General features: G+C 47.6%; 3 protein-coding genes across 5 annotated transcripts; all 3 read right to left on the bottom strand.

The window, feature by feature from the left end:
• Positions 1-243: 243 nt before the first annotated feature.
• Positions 244-4,040, bottom strand: alyref (Aly/REF export factor). The gene is given in 7 exon segments (XM_035397071.1): positions 244-515; positions 1,010-1,114; positions 1,116-1,194; positions 1,287-1,353; positions 1,691-1,838; positions 2,026-2,172; positions 3,652-4,040. Coding segments are annotated over 7 exon segments (807 nt in total). The 5' UTR covers positions 3,898-4,040; the 3' UTR covers positions 244-500.
• A 677-nt stretch (positions 4,041-4,717) lies between these two features.
• Positions 4,718-9,181, bottom strand: LOC118216063 (mapk-regulated corepressor-interacting protein 1-like). Of its 3 annotated transcripts, none has more exons than XM_035397074.1 (5): positions 8,865-9,181; positions 7,979-8,080; positions 7,607-7,725; positions 6,988-7,133; positions 4,718-6,400 (listed from the first exon to the last, which is right to left on the bottom strand). In XM_035397074.1, exons 1-5 carry the CDS (start codon positions 8,922-8,924, stop codon positions 6,336-6,338), a joined length of 492 nt encoding a protein of 163 aa, XP_035252965.1. In that variant the 5' UTR covers positions 8,925-9,181; the 3' UTR covers positions 4,718-6,335. The 3 variants fall into 3 exon arrangements, with proteins under 3 accessions (XP_035252965.1, XP_035252967.1, XP_035252966.1); XM_035397076.1 differs by having other exon boundaries at positions 6,988-7,092; positions 8,756-9,151; XM_035397075.1 differs by having other exon boundaries at positions 6,988-7,092; positions 8,865-9,150.
• A 1,506-nt stretch (positions 9,182-10,687) lies between these two features.
• LOC118216061 (protein phosphatase 1 regulatory subunit 27) lies at positions 10,688-14,245 on the bottom strand. Its single transcript, XM_035397072.1, has 3 exons — positions 13,373-14,245; positions 12,023-12,173; positions 10,688-11,703 (listed from the first exon to the last, which is right to left on the bottom strand). The coding sequence occupies exons 1-3, from the start codon at positions 13,791-13,793 to the stop codon at positions 11,583-11,585; spliced, it is 693 nt and encodes a 230-aa protein (XP_035252963.1). The 5' UTR covers positions 13,794-14,245; the 3' UTR covers positions 10,688-11,582.
• Positions 14,246-19,708: the final 5,463 nt, after the last annotated feature.

Raw genomic sequence — 19,708 nt, forward strand, 5'->3', positions numbered from 1 at the left:
TTTGAGAACAGTTAATCTAGGGCCTCAATGACCAAGCAGTTTAAGGTTGTTTTCCCTTCTTTCAAAACTAGATTAAATATATTAAACTAACTACTATATTAAACTTATTAAATCACTCCAGAACACAATTAAAAATATACAATTCAATGTGCAACACTGTAGTTGAGAGACAGCAGAGGCACAGGCATTATAAAATGCCAATTTTTCAACAGAGTAAAAATGAGCAACTCAGGGTGTGGTTAATGTATACTGCAGGTTTATTACAAGAATCTAAAGAGAGGCAAAGCAACAACCATTCCCCTCCATCCTACAGTCAGACAACCAGTCAATTTTTTCCAAAAAATAGTACAAAAACAGAGCATTTAAAAGGAGAAATAAAATAATGTTACACAAATTTAAAACAAATTCGAGGACTGGAGAGTGTAAAAACCGCCTCCCCCCCGGTGGGTGCAGGATGCCCCCCTCTGGCCAGAGCAGGAAATGCAGCTGGGGCAGACATCTTAGGTGGTATCCATCTGCAACACAAGTAACAGCAATTATTTAGGTCAGTGGTAACCAAACCAATTCAGGAGATCTAGATCCTATAAGGTGTCAATCCCACCCTAACAAAGCACACGTCATTCAACAGTTAAAGGTTTGCATTGAGCTGCAAATTAGTAGAATCAGATGCCAAATTAGAGGTGAAATTAAAACCAACATGATGGTAGATCTCCAGGAACAGGGCTGGCATCACTGCTTTAGGTGAGGAGTTGGCTTTTCCGAGCGCAAGTCAAGACTTCCAGGGCAACAATGCTGGTCTAACTTAAGGGGCATGCCCTGATCTATCCACAATAACATTCCATAAACACTGATGCAACTGAAAAATAGGTATCATCCATTCAAAGAGTTTATACTGAGATTAGCATTACATGATTCACATGGACAGTTTAACAGTAAATGAAAGTGGAAGTAAGAGCGTGGTCCACACTGGCAGGAGCAGAGGCAGAGCGCTCCTTCCTGCAGCACTCACCCGCGCGTTGTAGGCATCTAGCTGGGCGTCCAGCTCCTCGGCTGAGAGCTGCTGCTTGGGGTTGCTCCTGCCGCCGCCCCCCCGCCCTCTGCCCCTGGCGCCACCGCCGCGACCCCCCCCGTCTCTGCATGCCCGTGAACCCTCCACCGCGAATCCTGTTCATCACCCCGCCACCGCGGTTCAGCCTGCAGGGACGAGACAGAAGAGCCCGGTGAGCGAAACGTACACCAGACACGGGACGAGGCGCAACAGGAGACCGAAATGAGCGAGACCGTACCCCTGCATCGGAGGCCGTCGCTGTGTGTCGATCTGCGAGGTCACCAACTGGATGTTCATTGGCCTTCCTGCAAAAAAAAAAAAAAAGAAAAAAAAAAGAGACTTAAATTAAAGAAAAATTCCAGGCCTTGTTATAATCTGTATATTGTTGATAACACATCACAGGTCCTAATTTCTTTTGACCTTCCCGTAGCCAAACCTCAGTTCTGTAAACAATGTGACATCGCCTGCTGTGATTGCCAAAGTGCAGTTTAATGCGAGCGTGTCTTCAGGCTGGAACTTTCCTTTATCAATACACAGTTTTGCAGTCCAACATAACAGACCAGTTTCATTGAGCAGCTTAATGTGGACAGACCCTAAATGCTTTTTTGGGGGGGGGGGGGGGAAGAGAGGGGTATCACTCACCATCCAGAGGAACACCGTTATACTGCTTCATGGCCTTGAGCGCGTCGGCCTTCCTCTCAAAGTGGACGTCCGCGGTGCCCAGGCTGCGCCCCGACCGGTCGTAGTGCACGGCCGCCTTCTTCAGCGTCCCGAACTCCGCAAACAGCTCCTGAGGAGTCAGAGCAGCCGTAAGAGCTCAGCCATTACAGCCCAACAGCTCCTGCGGAGTCTGAGCAGCCGTAAGAGCTCAGCCATTACAGCCCAACAGCTCCTGCGGAGTCTGAGCAGCGCTAAGAGATCAGCCATTACAGCCCAGCAGCGGGGAGGAATCCTAAAGCACTGCGCCCAAAGCTTACCTGAATGTCTGCGTCCGACACCCCGAAGTCGAGGTTGGACACGAGGAGCTTGCCCCCCGTCTCGACGCCGCCCCCCGTGCCCGCGCCGGTGGTGCTGAAGCCGCTGTCGAACAGGTCGTGCTGCCACTTGTCCGGGAGTTGTTTGGGCTGGAAGAGGAGAGAGAGAACGCACCTGCTGACTGTGGGCTCCGCGGGCCTTCCTGTGCGGACTGCATGCAGAGGAAACACCGCTGTCCCACGCCACACACCCACACCCCAGCAAATACACAGAGGCCCAAGCAAGCACAGCAAAACACACAGTCAGCACAGGACAGAAACCACAAAGCCCCAAAACAATGAGGGGCAAATAAACATCAATTATAAATCGAGTACCATTAAACTGTACTACTGTCGAGATAAATATTAATCGTTTCAATTAAAATGTACATTTCTAATGTGACAAAGATGGACACATTTCCTGATATAGCATACATGGAACCCACTTCACCTAGAACAATGCATTAAATTGCTCATATCACACTAATTGCACCGGGAGATGCAGATTATGCGGTGCAATTAGCCTGGATATCGTCAGTTGCAGAAGTACCCACTCATGCCCCATAGTAATTCGGCCCTCCCGCTTAGTACCCAAATTCCCCAGAAAACTGCTTGCCGCCCGATCAGCCGCGAACACCCCAGGAGCCAAGGCCGCAAGGCGTTCCTTCGACTGGTGTAGATCGAGGGAATCCACTGTTCCGAGGAGAGTCCACTTGCGTAAAAAAACATCCCGCCGGCCCGATCTCAGTGCTGCAAGGTCTTTCCATCGGAGTTAAAATGTCGGTCTCACTTCACTCGTCCAGATTAAAAGTCCGTTAAAAATCGTTAATAATTGCAAGCGGTTGTGGTACTTCTGTCGTCATTTTCTTCTCGTATCCAGCAGTGGCGGCCATTTGAACGTCCATTTTGAGGCTACGCCATTTTGTTTGTACAGATTTTTTTCGCGAAACGGTCGGTCGTCGTTCACCTCTTGGTCTTGGGTTTCTGAAGTCCATTAATAATCAACTAAATAATTACAGGTAAATATCGTGCCCCTACAAAGAAGCTTGAGGCGAATAATGAACCCTTGAACAAAGGCGTTCATTCATTAACCGGTTTCAATGAGCACTTCTTGGCTTGTGTGACCAAATCGAAATTTTACAAATTGGTTGAATGATTCTTCGGTGCAATGGTTTGCAGTACGAAAAAAACGATACTTCGCTGCAGAATTTCAGAAAACCGCAAGCTTGTGAGGAAATCTGTTGTTTTGATGATCCAGAATTCAAAATGGCGCTCCAAACAGCAAACGATATCTAATACTAAACACTCCGTTGTGACTGAGTTGAAAAAAACGACTATGGCAAAACAAACAGGTTTTGGGAAAGGAAAACGTAATTAAACATCCTTGAGATGTTGATGATAAAATTAACTGCCCGACAAACATTTTCCTTCACATTACGATTCCAGAGAAATCCCAGGATTAGCTAGCTACATGGATCTAGCTAGCTAACGATTTAGCCAGCTAGCCAGATTAAAAAAATACTTGACTCGGGCATTTTCAGGTGCCACGTTTTTCTCCTCTGTTTGCATATTCCGTTTTCTTTCTCATACCCTGCTGTACGGCGTTGGTCTGCTTCTACCCCGGCTCAGGTTCTGTCGATTCCGCATAGGGCCTGATCCTCCTCCTCGGCCCCCAAAGCCGCCTCCACCTCCAAGTCGACCGACGCTGCCGCCTCGTCCGCCGCCCGAACCACCCCGGCCTCGATTCCCCCTACCTCCGCGGCCTCCTCCACCCCCACGTTGCTGCCTGTTTTGTTTGATTATGTCGTCCAAAGACATATCCATTTTATCAGCCATACTGAACCCTAAACTAATGCTTAAACTGTAATCAGCTAGCTAAACCAAACAATCTTGCACTTCGCTATTCTGACCTACACTAGCTCGCTAGCAGTCTCCTCGGCGCTGACCAGCTAACTACGGAATGATGACGGAAGTGGGGCAGTGACTGACTTTATAATTGCTGGAAATTACGTAAAAACAATAGACACAACTTCCGGTTTTCCGGATTTTCGCGGGCGGACCAGAAAAGGTTACCATGACCCGTTTTTGTGGGTACTTCTACGCTGAGTGTAGTTTATACTGGTAAACAACGGGTTATGCCAAATTCACAAGCCACAGACCTAATTATCTGGCCCCCACTCCATGCCAGTTCCGTGGTTAAAAAAAAAAATCTCTGTCAAATATGAGGCATATCAATAATTCATACTTATATTACTGTATTTGCAATAAGAAATTATTTTTCAAAAATTATACGTTCATTAACAGACAGAAATTGGGGTTTGTAGCTAACTGACATTGTGATAATTGGGATCTCTACAGCACCAGTGTGTAGACTTTGTGTTGTATTGATTATAGGTGCCAGTTAACGGCTCAAATATTTTCCCTTCAAATGTTTGTTGGCAACTAAGAGAAAGAAAAAAAAACAAGGAGGTGGGGGGCGGGGTAAAAACGGAATAACAAAAAAAGCACAAATAGCCTACCTAAATCGACTGGCTCGGGTGATTAGGTATCGGTTATAACAGATGTTTGGCCAAACAATGCATGGGGACCAGCTAGTGAGCCTATAAAATGCATTGTGTTAAATAAACAGCAATATTAAAGGACAAAAACATCAAGGGAGTCTCTAGTGAAATCTTTACTTTGCAAAGCATTGTATGACCCATATGCAGCATTTTGGTGGTCACAGAAATCGTATTTAAAATGAATGGAAGATCACCTCTCGTCTTACGAAATCTTTATTTACATAACTTTCCTAGTTACAAACCTCAGGACAATTTATCAAGTTCTTCACCCTTGATCTCTTTGTGAATAAAAGGCTTCCGGTGTGTCGAAAATAAAATAACTGGTTCCCTTCTTAATTCCCACTGGCTGTCAGTTTCACTACAAGCAGAGCGCCATAATTTGTACAAAGATTTCACTGAGGAGGCTCAAAATAAGGCTTTTTTTTACTGTACTTTTTTTACTCATCTTTAAAAAATAAATTATCTTTGGGTCAGGGAAAAAAAAAACCCAAATTGCGAAGCCACTTTCAGGTGACTAGACTGAATTGGGAACCCGGGTTGCATCATCTCTGTCACTGCCAACTGCACTGCAATTGGAGCACAGAAGGTGAGTTTTGTTTTTGATCCCGATTTCCTACATTGGCTCTCTCCTCCATCATCCATGCACCAGTCCCCTGAGGACAATGGAAGCACAAATCTGCGTATTCCAACCATTCTGTCCACCACCCACTGTGGCTCCACCCTAACCCTGCTTTACACACATTACAAATATGTAAATATGCTCATATAATAAAATTATAAATAATATTAAAACCCTACAATTGACTCACTACAAGGACCACAATTCCTCCCACCACCTACAGTTTCTCAACAGCCAGGGGCTGGATTTTGAAGCACAGTACCGTCTGCCAGTAACCCCATGTGAACCAGTACACTGCTTTACTGGGGAGCGATGTAAAGGACCCATGACTGGAATCCCACGGAATCCCATTCTGGCAAACTCAGCCACTCTATTGGCTGCCCTGGCACCACCCCAGTCACAGGGAGTCACCGTGGAACCGTGTACATCCGCACGGCCTCATTTGGTTTGGCTGAGAGCGAAACTGTCCGGCTCCAAAGATTGGGGGGGGGGGGGGGTCCGTACTGCGAAGCGGATCTGCTACAGAGGTTCACTCCGTACCTTTTGATTTAAAAGAACGTGTCTGGATTGCGTTCTCAGGCTAAACACAGCTGCTGTTACATATGTTAAGTATTCTGGGGCATTGGGCATTGAAGGGGATCAAAGGTAATTTGGATGCATTAGTGTGCTCCTAATGGGAGCACATGTGCTCCTAGGAAAAAGTGTTAGAATAGAGCCTGCCTCTACCTTCTCCATTCATCTAAGTTCTTGTGACTCCTCAATAGCTTAAAATCATACATATATAAAACCAAGAACAATGAAAATCCCTGAAAACGAAATCCCAGCCTTCTTGTTGTCCCTCTTCCCCAGTGGAGGTAAACAGAGGAGAGAGCCTGGAATAGAAAAACAGAGACCTCCAAAACTAGGGAAATGTCCATCAGTCTGCTGGGGGAGGAGCCACCAGCCTGACAGGCAGAAGTGGGAGGGGCCTGCTAGGCACAGGCCACCATGTTATCTGGTTGGCTGGCTGGCTGCCTGGCAGCAGAGATAATTGGTGAAGGAACTTTTCCATACAGGCGCAGCTGGAGCACGGAAGGGGGCAGGGAGACGAAGGACTACGACTTCCTGCAGTCTTGCGAGTTCCGTTTCCTGATGTCACTTAAATCAACTGGGGTGAAAGCTGGAGGAAAGGGATAAAGAAAATCAAAACAGCACGCGCATAACAAAGATCCCGCGTCTACCAACACACTGAGAACAGATTTCTGAACAAATCTGCCTGTCTGAAATGCAGGCATGGTTAAACTACATATACATCCCATTTTTACGCTCTCTCTCACCCATGCCTCTGTTGTGGTCAGACCATACAGCTGCAAACAGTCTATATGAGAGCAAATTGATCAGTGGTAAATGGACTGAATTTATGTAGCATAGCAACTACGGCTACACAAAGCACTTCACAATGAATGCCTCTCATTCACCCATTCTCTCTCTCTCTCTCACACGCACACATTCACACGCGCACACACACACACCCTATCATGTCGTTGGGAGCAATTAAGGGTTAGGCATCTAACTCAAGGTCTCCAGTTGAGACTTCGGCACTTTTTGCCCAGAAGGGATCAAACTCTGAGTGCGACTGCTCTACCTCCTGAGCTAATGTCACTAATGTGCTAATCTTCCTCAGAGGCAGTGTGGCCCCTGAAACGGAGCGCAGGCCCCTCAGATTTGTGGACCCCTGGTCATATACAGTTTGTCCCGGGTACTCACAGTGCAGGGCTGGATTTGGGTTCTTCTCCACGTACTCCTGGGGCCCCCGAAGACTGCGCTCGCTGCTCTGGAGGGACCGGACGTCTCGCAGCACGCACTGCCAGGCTGCACAAGCACAAAACCACCAGCAGTTTCGCACTGCCAGGCTGCACAAGCACAAAACCACCAGCAGTTTCACACCGCCCATGCCACTCATTTCCACTGTACCCTTGGGCAGAATGAGCCATTAATATAATATGGACCCATTTTGGCATTCACTTGACAAGTGTAGTATGTGCTGACACACTCTCTTGTGAAAGAACTATGTAGTTAAAAATGTGTGAGGAGACTTTTTGCCTTTATATTTTTTTCTGTTATTATCCCTCAAAGGAATTCACACTGGCATTCAACTTCACTTAATTAGATAAAGCAGGTACACAAACTGTATTACAGCCATGAAGGGTTTATGGGACTGCTACCCCAATTCTGTTAATGGGGCACTGAAACAGGGCAAAATAACACCATTTAGGTGCACCATATCCTTTTTGTCCCAAGCAAAGGCCAGCATATTTCAAATGTTCAATGTATACTCTGTTCAGTGTTACTGACCAATCATTGTCCCTGCCTCTGATTCACTTACTCTCGTGAATAAAGCGCACGTTCTCCTCGTGTGCAGGGGTGAATATTTCTCCCATGTTTGTAGGGGAGCGGGGGCTGGAGGTTCGTCTGTAGCTGTGAATCATTCTTGGTGCTGAAGAACTGTCACAATATAGAAGCAACACCAACAATATCAATATGTAACGGAGGAACAAAATGCAACCTCTAAAATTCCCACCGCTATAGTAATGATCCTGTACATTATATCAACATATATCTGCAGTGGCTTTAACCTGCTGCTAAAAAGGTTAAATTTAAACCTTTTCCAAGGTCTACAGAAATACGGATGTTGTTGAAAATCAAAAAGAATTCGAGTCTGTAATGAACTCGGAAATGCAGACATTGCGGTCCTTACCTGGTCATTTGTGTGGCTGATATTTGGCTTCTCGCGCTCCTGAATGGCGAGGCTGTTTGGTTCGCTGGAGTTCAGATCACGAGACCCTTGTCTTATTTCTTTCTATCCGTGAAAATTATACAAAGACGTACATTTCATGAATACAACAGGAGACAACTACACACGTTAACATCAATAACCAGTTTAATCAAACATATCTAACGGCATATTCGACTAGATACCATCCAATATTATACTTAACACAAGCGATCCTGTACTCGTTACTAGGAATAATATCTGAAAAGAAATGGATTTTAAAACTATTGGCCAAATGCATAAAATCACACTGGATCACACTAACCAGCTAGCTTACCTAAGCTCAGATATAGTGAACGACTGCCATGGCTAACTGGCTTGATGGGAAGTAGCCTACTGGCTCGATAAAGACCGCTCTGTGTCCAGGCTGGTGAGGGTTGCTCTAGCGAGGTATTGAACAACTCACCTAGCTGGACAGAGAACATGTACGGTCTCTAGTTGCCTGACAGCGTAGGCTATACGTACCGCATGTGATTTCGTTATTTAGTTATAAATTACATGCTTCTGACATAGCTAGTAAAACCAAGGCTACACGACAAAACGGTAGTCATTCACATGTACTCTCAGGTAACCAGGTTGCAAGCAATGCGTTTTAACACGAATGAAACGCCTATATAGCGTCAGTGCCGATAGCTTCAACCTTGTATAACAGATGCAACCAGTTAATGCTACATGCACGTTAGTGTTTCCGACGTCAGACACCTTGCTGCACTCGGGATGTGGTTTGTCCTGTCCCGTCCAGATTGCGTGTCAGAATGTTATTAAACGGCGTTAAACGGACCAGCCGCTGAACTAGCGTGTTAGATTATACCTCGCTTTGTCTTTCTTTGAGTTTCTCTGTTCTTCTGCAGGGATGCAGGCCTCTGGCCATCGACCGGTACCTCTGGCAGCTGCAACGTTGCCAATGCCAACCAATTCCTTCCGGGAGAACTGAACGGAAGAAGAAGCAGAACTAGGATCATGAAAGGTCTCAAAAGAGGATACATTTAATATTTTGATGGCACTAAAAGATCCATTGCCAGTTGTTCTGGACTGAAGGTTGCCGCGTGACGGCACGTATCGCCATGTTTAGAAGCTCTAAGACCCTTGCTAGCTAATTTTTTAATATGTGGCAGCTTTGACTAGAAAAGGGTTACGAATATCGCCTATTAAATTTTAAATAGTCTACCGTTTCAGAACAATATGACGTAATACAATAACGAAGCAAATGATTAGTGTTCTTAAAAAATCCGAGTAACTTGTCATAGAAAATGTTATAATCAATACTTTTAATTGTTATACATTTGAATGAGCACTCTTTTCATCTTCATTTATCATTCCCATACCCGGATGGAAAAAACTGCATAAATCAGCGACGGTGGATACGCTGGTGACCAGCATGTCCGAACCGGCTGGTCTGTGACAGGTTTACCAGAATGACAATTACATTATCATCTTGACAAAGTTGATCTACCAACGGCCCAGCTTGGAATAGCATAAGGCATGTTCATCTGGAAACGTATGATGTTTTTTTTTCAGCAAGGTGAAAAACAGTTTTTAGCATACGTCATCGCATTTTTACTAGCGTTTTGATAAAAATGGAACAATGTGGTCCTACTCTTCACTCCGAACAGTCCGTATTAAAACTAATATGCTTACCACGAGGTGGCAGTGGCGCTACGGCCTTCCTTTGAAAGTCCTCTGAAAATGGAAAGCCTTGCTCTGAAGTGAAAGACATGCTTTGTTACTGGTTCAGTGATGGCTGCTTAGTTGTACTGGAAATGATGAAGGCAAAGATGTGGTGTTCATGATTAAAAAATATTGTTCGTCCAGTAGCTTTCAGACGCACCGCCAGGCTACGGTCCCTCTCCACCCTGAGCCTCCTGAAAGGTCAGGGTGTTACCTGCATAGCGAAGGGAGGACAGTCCACATCCATCTCAGTGCAAAACGCATGTATCGAGAGCGCTCGGTCCCACCCATATTATATACTCGAAGGGTTCCACCGCAACCCAACCATGGGAGGGTGGATATGTCAGACCAATAAAAATGTATGCTGGAAAGTATAAAATATAATATTGGGCCATGTCTAAATATTTGAGCCAATTTACATTGTGCTATTATTCCAATCATGTTCTACCGGTTATTATGTATGTATGATGTTTTTAAAACGCATTGCCAGTCATTGGTAGTCAACAGTGCTAGGAAGGCTGATAACATCCACTCATGTCATAACATCATAGAACACTCTGGAAACCACATATTGTGTCCTAATTGCTTATGTAGTATGCAGTGCATTACTTACATAGTTACTATTTGGTAAACAGGTATGCTGAAAATATACGCATACTTTTTATTTAGTGGAAGTTAGTATGTCATTTGGGTAATTTAACTGTACTACAATACATTTTGCGTAATGTGGCCTGTTCTAACATTATAAATAGTATGCTGAGAAATGTGAAATGGGTAAGTGTGCAGAAGATGCATCATTTTCTTTATTTTTCTGTGGGTGGATTTGTGTCATATCCACAGTACTTTGCAGAAAGGAGAAAAGAGAATCCATGGTATAGAATGTCAGCGTCACAGAATGTACCCAAGTATAATCACGTGTAGATAATAGAAGAAAGATTCTCACATGAGCAATAAATACAAATTGAGCATTTTTACAGTGGATTGTTAAGAAACCCAACTTTATTTATGAAAAAACAGTGTTTTGTTTTTAAAAAAGCAAAAAATAAAGATTAAGACTTCTACAGACTTTCATGTAAATTCAGCATACAGGACACACTTGGGCAACGCCTCCTTGCAGTAACCATGACAGCACAGGACAGTACATGTTCATGAACGGTGCGACGCGCAGCACAATGTGCTGGAGTCCTTTAAGTGTCGTTTCTGAGGAGAAGTATCAGCGTCCTCCTCGTTCTGCCCAGCAGAGAGGAAACGTGCCGTTTCTCCCAGAGGTGCTGCCATTCTGGCTCTTCCTGTTCATTTGACCCTTTGTCCTTTTCGGCTGATTTAAAATAAGGTAATTAGAGAGCGCGGCGGGTCCTGTGCAGAGGATGGAGGGGGCATGCTGGGCTGGAGGTTTATGTGGAAGATAAATGGATCGGGTCTGTAAGTGTGTCATTGGCATCAAGCGTAATGGAGGCTACATCGTCAGAGCAGTGGGCCATTGCGGCTCAGAGGGGCAGGCATGCGGATACAAGGCGTCATATCGGCTTTTTGCTGTCACGTTTCATACTCAAACAGAGCTGTACAAAATAGTACGAGGGAAAGCGCCATACACAAACCATACAGCACCATTTCATAACGTGTTGAATGTTAATGTGGTAAAAAACGATAATAATACAAAGCAGAAGTGTGCAGAGATAAGGGTGAGAGGGAAAGTGGGTCAGTGCCGCCGGAGCTCGCGTGCTCGCCCTGCTGGAGTCGGGTTTGTCAGCTCCGCGCACCTCTCCATTCCGTCCCCGTCACCATGGTGACTAAAATGCCCCAGCGAGGGTCACGGGCTGGGTGAGTCCAGGTGGCCGCAGGCGGGGGGGGGGGGGGGGGGTCACACGCAGCCCACCTCGAACAGCTTGGCCAGCTCCTTGCACTCGGGGTCGATGAGATCCGCCGGCCTTTCCCCGGAATCGTTCTCCGCCACCGTGCTGGCACCCTGAGCCAGCAGGAAACTGGGCGGGAAAAACGGCACAGTCACCTTTGTGTGACGGTGTAACGGTTTGTGTGACGGTGTAAAGATTTGTGTGACGGTGTAAAGGTTTGTGTGACGGTGTAAAGGTTTGTGTGACGGTGTAAAGGTTAGTGTGACGGTGTAACAGTTCTGTAACAGTATAACGGTTTGTGTGACGGTGTAAAGGTTTGTGTGACGGTGTAAAGGTTAGTGTGATGGTGTAAAGGTTAGTGTGACGGTGTAACAGTTCTGTAACAGTATAACGGTTTGTGTGACGGTGTAACGGTTTGTGGCGGTGTAACGGTTAGTGGACATCTCACCGGGCGATTTCAGGGTAGCCATCGCTGCAGGCCATGTGCAGAGCAGTCCAGCCATCGTCGTCGCGCTGGTGAACGTCTGCTCCATGCGTCACCAGCAGTTTCACGCAGTCCAGGTTCCCTGTGAGCACAGCCTCGTGAAGTGCCACCATACCTGCAGAGGGCGCCAGACAGGACAGGTAAGGGTGCAGCACAGAGACGTCAACCCAGGCCAGGGTACAGCACAGAGACATCAACACAGGTCAGGGTGCAGCACAGAGACATCAACACAGGCCAGGGTACAGCACAGAGACAAGGACACAGGTCAGGGTACAGCACAGAGACATCAACACAGGCCATGTTACAGCACAGAGACAAGGACACAGGTCAGGGTACAGCACAGAGACATCAACACAGGTCAGGGTGCAGCACAGAGACATCAACACAGGCCAGGGTACAGCACAGAGACAAGGACACAGGTCAGGGTACAGCACAGAGACATCAACACAGGCCATGTTACAGCACAGAGACAAGGACACAGGTCAGGGTGCAGCACAGAGACATCAACACAGGCCAGGGTACAGCACAGAGACAAGGACACAGGTCAGGGTACAGCACAGAGACATCAACACAGGCCATGTTACAGCACAGAGATGGCAACACAGGCCAAGGTACAGTACAGAGACAAGGACACAAGATTAGAACAGCACCAGCAAAGGCTGAGTTATGGCACAGACACACCAAGGCCAGGCAGGATACGGCACAGCTGCGATGGCACAGGAGAAGACATGGCACAGTTATGCAGCAGAGTTCAGGGTAAAGCACAGTTCCTTTGCGCAGGTACAGAAACAGCACAGAAACCCTGGAACACTGAAGCCTAAGTGTGTGCTCGCAGTCTGAGAATGTCACGGAGGCATTAAATCTGCGAATCGGGTGGAGTAAATGGTGAGCGGTAATGTGGTCACAGGAAAATGAACATGTGAATCGTATTTCACACTGACAGTGTGAACGAGGAGAAGCGCCCTGGAAGTGGACACTGGAAGGGGACACTGTGCTGGTGGAGGCGCTATGGAAAGGGGAGGTTTTTGGACCCTTCAATTAACCCTTCACACTCCACATTATCCAGCCTGAGGCCAGCTGCCATGTCATTGCATTACAGGCAAACAGCGACTTACACTATCCATTTACACAGCTGGATATAAAGTGAAGCAATGCAGTGTCTTTCTCAAGGGTACAACGGCAGTGTCCTACCTGGGAGTCAAACCTGCAACCTTTCAGTTACAAACCCAGTTCTCTAACCACTATGCTACACTGTTCCTTCCCTTTGAGGAAAACCTGCCCTGAGGGGGGAGGGAGGCTGGGGGGCGGACTCACCGGAGGGGAAAGGCTTGTTTATTCTGACTTTCTGGGCCCTGAGGAACCGTCCAATCTGCTGCATGTCCCCGTGCCGGATGTGGTCCTGGAAGACGACGTCGTTGGGGAAGTGCACGGCGCGAGCGGACTTGAGTACCGCGCGGCGCCGCGGCATGTTCCCCACGCTAGCGCGCTGCTCCGGCGCATAGCCCGACGCTGCGGAGGACTTAGCGCTGGACTGCTTCGGCGCGTAGAGCGCGGAGGAGCATTGTGTGGGGGTGTAATGTGTGGGGGTGTAAAGCGTGGGTGTGTAAGTCGTGGGTGAGTAGTACGTGGGTGTGTAACTCGTTGGTGTGTAGCGCGTTGGCGTGTACTGCGTGGGCGGCTTGTAGTGGCTGGATCGCGTGTACTCGTCCACTAGGCTTTGGAGGCTGTACTTCATTCCCGCGACTGGCGAGCGCTCCCGACCTTTGAGGGATCAGACCACCGCGGGGAATCGGGAGTATCCAGAGAAAGCGCGATCCGGTCCGGGCAGATTCCCCTGGGTCCTGCGTCCTCCACAAACCTGCTGCTTTACTTCAGTCCAGTTATTAATTCTCTTCTAGAAATCACAGATTCCTTGAGCTATTCCACCAGAACTTTCTTCCAGCAGAGAAAGAAGGGAAGTGAGTATTTAAAGCTTCAGTGCTGCTCGGTCCCTCTAGCTGTTCAGTATGCTCCCTGTCAGGTGCTGACGGGGTCCCCTGGCGGTGAAGGGAGCAGGAGGTGTCTATATATGCCTGCAGGGGCTATTTTAGGGCCTCGGCCAGGCTGCGCCCACCATGTGGTCACATGACTTGACTCTGTGTGCCAGGCCTGGCCTGCATTGAAAGGGCCGCTCCTACGCCCCGCTGCTACACCCCGTACGGCCGCCTCTCCCGCTCCCACTCCTACGCCCCGCTCCTACGCCCCGCCCCGGCCGCCTCTACCACTCCCGCTCCTACGCCCCGCTCCTACGCCCCGCTCCTACGCCCCGCCCCGGCCGACTCTACCACTCCTGCTCCTACGCCCCGCTCCGACACCGCCCACGGCTGCCTCTCCCACTCCCACGCCCCGCCCCGGTCACCTCTCCCACTCTCGCTCCTACGACCCGCCCCGGCCACCTCTCCCACTCCCACGCCCCGGCCACCTCTCCCACTCCCGCTCCTACGCCCCGCTCCTACGACCCGCCACGGCCACCTCTCCCACTCCTGCTCCTACGCCCCGCTCCTACACCCCGCACGGCCGCCTCTCCCACTTCCGCCCCTATGCCCCGCCCCGGCTGCCTCTCCTACTCCCGCCCCTACGCCCCGCCCCGGCTGCCTCTCCCCGCTCCCACTCCTACGCCCCGCCCCTACGCCGTACTCCTACGCCCCGCTCGCCGGTTTAAATTCACCAGAGGGCTTACGCGAGCGGAGGCTGCGTGCGTGATGACCAAACCGCGGCAGAACGAGGGGGTCACAGGTGGCACAGTACGCGGGTTTTCAAACGGGGACCCCTGTCGTGTGCACCCCCCCAGAAATCCAGAGCAGCGCAGGACCATTACTGATCCCCCCGCTAGGCTCTGACACTGCCCTCCTCAAGGAGTACATACTCACATAAACAAACCCATTTCACATCCGGGCAGGACAGCAAAAATGTGAACAATTCCATTTTAGATTTTTTAAAATAAGAAAATAATTTTGGTTTCAGATTCAGAGTTTGACCAAAAATGTCTTACTTTCTTATAAATGTATTCCTTCTGAAGTTTGTATAATTCAGTGGTATCTGGTTGTACAGCTTCATTGTTAAGAAATGTGGAAACATCCTTGAATAATGAAAAGAAAAAAAAACATTTGATTAAGGACAATTTGAAATAAATTAACTCTGGTTAGAGAACATCACACTAAAATCAACCAGCTGGTACACTACTGAGCTGGTACTACTGAGCTGTCTGGAGGTTTGAATCAACACTAGAATCACAAACAGCTGCTGTCACAACAGACTCTTTCATGAGAAGGGTGAACAGGCGCAGTTTCCTGCTCAGTGCAGTCCCCAGCGTGTGCAGCTGGTCCTGATTGTACCGTATGAAGCGTGAGACGGGGCTGAATGTTGAGAAGGATAGAGACATTCCAGAGTTTTTAAAATGACAGCCCTTCTGAGTGGGGGAGTGGCCTGTTGTTTGAAGAGTAGTTTGAACCCATCTGACTTGAGAATTTCATGTGATGCGCAGAACATTCATTCCCAAGGTAACCTTTGTTTTCTTTAATGATTTAGATCACTGCATTGGCATGGGCCGGGGGGATGGGGGAGCGGAGGGGGGGCAAGGGGGGTGGTGGGGGTATGTGCAGTCCCGGGACGTGTGAAAGCTCACTCTGGCTTCACACCACACCTTGCCCACATGACATCACGCCCCAGCTGTCAGTTACACCCTGCTGGCCCCGCCCCTCCTGCGTGCTGTCACAACTGAAGGCCAATAAATTAAATTAAAATATATGGCATCACAGAGGTCAGATGGTGTCAGTTTACGAAAACAAGACCCTTCCCTGATAATATCCTTCGAGTGCTAGGCCCTGCTTGTGTCCCAGACTGTGGGGAAACAGCACTGAGACTAAACAGCAGCAGCCATGTTGAAGTAAACACTGATTCTCTAATAGGGCACCTCTGTTAGCACATAGTATCCTTATCCCTCTTCTGCTTCTGTCCTCATTGTGAACCCTTTCAAATTTAGTCCACTAACATGCTCAAAACCACACACGCATGCACGCACACACACACGCACGCGCACACATGCACACACACGCACGCACACACGCACACACACACGCACGCGCACACACGCACACACTCACGCGCGGTGGTGCTGATCGTGATGAGTGTGGCGATGAGGATGTAAACAGAGCTGGCAGCTGCAGCTGTCATTAGCATGAGGCACACATGATGTGCTGGCTAGCTCTGTGTGTGTGTGTGTGAGTGTGTAGCTTTCTGCATGTGTGTGTATGTGAGTGTGTGTGTGTGTGTAGCTGGCTGCACGTGTGTGTATGTGAGTGTGTGTGTAGCTGGCTGCATGTGTGTGTGGCTGGCAGTGTGTGCGTGTGTGTAGCTGGCTGCATGTGTGTGTATGTGAGTGTGTGTGTAGCTGGCTGCATGTATGTGTATGTGAGTGTGTGTGTAGCTGGTTGCATGTGTGTGTGTGTGGCTGGCAGTGTGTGTGTGTGTGTGTGTGTGTGTGTGTGTGTAGCTGGCTGCATGTGTGTGTGTGGCTGGCAGTGTGTGTGTGTGTGTGTAGCTGGCTGCATGTATGTGTATGTGAGTGTAGCTGGTTGCATGTGTGTGTGTGTGTGTGTGTGTGTGTGTGTGTGTGTGAGTGAGAGTAGCTGGCTGTGTGTGTGTGTGTGTGTGTGTGGCTGGCAGTGTGTGTGTGTGTGTGTGGCTGGCAGTGTGTGTGTGTGTGTGTGTAGCTGGCTGCATGTGTGTGTGTGTGTGTGTGTGTGTGTGGCTGGCAGTGTGTGTGTGTGTGTGTGTGTGTAGCTGGCTGTGTGTGTGTGTGTGTGTGTGTGTAGCTGGCTGCATGTGTGTGTGTGTGTGTAGCTGGCTACATGTGTGTGCGTGTGTGTGTGTGTGAGAGAGTAGCTGGCTGTGTGTGTGTGTGTGTGGCTGGCAGCGTGCGTGTGTGTGTGTGTGGCTGGCTGTGTGTGTGTGTGTGTGTGTGTGTGTGTAGCTGGCTGCATGTGTGTGTGTGTGTGTGTGTCACTGACACACTCCCATCACACACACTGCAGCTCACTGGAGCACAGAGCAGGGGCTCGGGGGAAACCCTGGTGGAGCTCTGAATCATTCCTCTCCACCAGTGCGTTTCTTTTACAGAGATTACAGATATGATTTCAGAAGCCAAAGTTTCAAACACAACCTTTTACTTCCAGAGTGTTTTCTGTACCCTTGTGCTGAACGTTCAGCCAAAAAACTGTTTTTTAAGTCAAACGAATGGACTAAATAATCAGAGTACAGGCAATGGATCTGAACAGGAAACTGAGATTTCATAAATCGAGAATACACACTCATAGATATAAAGCTGACATGCTGTCATTGTGCAAACATTTTTTGTGACTTTAACAGTTTGCAAAGAGGAATCTTTATTATTATTAATAATAATAATAATAATAATAATAATAATAATAATAATAATAATAAATTAAATCTCATTCTATGTTGATCACATTAGTAAGTGGCAGGCAGGGATAGAGTGGCAACAGTACAGTATTTGCTGGACTTCGTAGATTCTGAAATTAGAAATCCCCTGGCATATTTTATACACATGAACGCAGTGGTGGTCTCATTTAGTAATTTACTGGTTGGTACAAAATGCTACAGGTCCATCCATTCCATTATTTCACTACAATATGCTTAAAGTTATTAAAGCTCTGATTAATTGAGTATTAAAGCTCATTTGACATGGGGCATTCAGGGGTCAGCAGGCTCCAATTACAAGCACAGCATGCCTGCCCAGAGTTAAAGGGAAACACTTCTAAATCGGGCCTTGGAAACGGGTTCTGCCGGGTGTGGCTGTCCAGTAACATACAGTGAGTATGGCTGTCCAGTAACGTACAGTGAGTGTGGCTGTCCAGTAACATACAGTGAGTATGGTTGTCCAGTAACGTACAGTGAGTATGGCTGTGCAGTAACGTACAGTGAGTATGGCTGTCAGTGAGTATGGCTGTCCAGTAACGTACAGTGAGAATGGCTGTCAGTGAGTATGGCTGTCCAGTAACGTACAGTGAGTATGGTTGTCCAGTAACGTACAGTGAGTATGGCTGTGCAGTAACGTACAGTGAGTATGGCTGTCCAGTAACGTACAGTGAGTATGGTTGTCCAGTAACGTACAGTGAGTATGGCTGTGCAGTAACGTACAGTGAGTATGGCTATCCAGTAACGTACAGTGAGTATGGCTGTCAGTGAGTATGGCTGTGCAGTAACGTGAGGTGAGCATGGCTGTCCAGTAACGTACAGTGAGTATGGTTGTGCAGTAATGTACAGTGAGTATGGCTATCCAGTAATGTACAGTGAGTATGGCTGTCAGTGAGTATGGCTGAGCAGTAACGTGAGGTGAGCATGGCTGTCCAGTAATGTACAGTGAGTATGGCTGTGCAGTAATGTACAGTGAGTATGGCTGTCAGTGAGTATGGCTGTGCAGTAACGTGAGGTGAGCATGGCTGTCCAGTAATGTACAGTGAGTATGGCTGTGCAGTAATGTACAGTGAGTATGGCTGTCAGTGAGTATGGCTGTCCAGTAACGTACAGTAAGTATGGCTGTCAGTGAGTATGGCTGTCCAGTAATGTACAGTGAGTATGGCTGTGCAGTAATGTACAGTGAGTATGGCTGTCAGTGAGTATGGCTGTCCAGTAACGTACAGTAAGTATGGCTGTCAGTGAGTATGGCTGTCCAGTAACGTACAGTGAGTATGGCTGTGCAGTAATGTACAGTGAGTATGGCTGTCAGTGAGTATGGCTGTCCAGTAACGTACAGTGAGTATGGCTGTGCAGTAATGTACAGTGTGTATGGCTGTCCAGTAACATACAGTGAGTATGGCTATGCAGTAATGTACAGTGAGTATGGCTGTCAGTGAGTATGGCTGTCCAGTAACATACAGTGAGTATGGCTATGCAGTAACGTACAGTGAGTATGGCTATGCAGTAACGTACAGTGAGTATGGCTATCCAGTAACGTACAGTGAGTATGGCTCAGAAGTACTGTACACTGGAATGGGGAGGTTACACTATTAATGTTAATGTCCTTTTACTCAACCACCCTAACTGAATGCATATATAAATTGTAGTAGTGACTTCTGTGCTGACATTAGATCATCACACTCATGCAGTTCTCTCAGAATGAGAGCAAAGTCGATGCAGAGAGCTATTCTCTAATTCACCGCGTGTTCCAGTTGGGCACGTCTCCCGCTCTCCCAAGGCCAATCTCCTGATTGCGTTCATTTCTCTGTATTTATCGCCCAAAATCTGGTTTCCGGACCACCCAGCAAACACAATCCATCTGCACCGTGTTGACGGTGTGTCATTTTTATCAGAGGGCTTGCTAACGACCCAAAGGGCCAACAAAAACGGCTCAAACGTCTGCAGCACTGGGCGCTAGCAACGGCCAAACAGAAAGAATCAGTGTTGGGTTTTAGTGTGATTTACAATTTGGCAAACAGTCTGTAAATAACTATGCTAATTATACTGTCCTTTCCATGAAATTTTTTAAAGTTTAACGCTTTGAACATGCATTTTTTGACAGTAAAATTCTATTACATATTTGAAGATATTAGCCTGGGTATTAAATGTGGGGTCAGTCACAGAAAGCATATT

Source organism: Anguilla anguilla, chromosome 17, assembly GCF_013347855.1.
Source record: "Anguilla anguilla isolate fAngAng1 chromosome 17, fAngAng1.pri, whole genome shotgun sequence".
In the NCBI taxonomy this organism is placed as follows: Eukaryota; Metazoa; Chordata; class Actinopteri; order Anguilliformes; family Anguillidae; genus Anguilla; species Anguilla anguilla.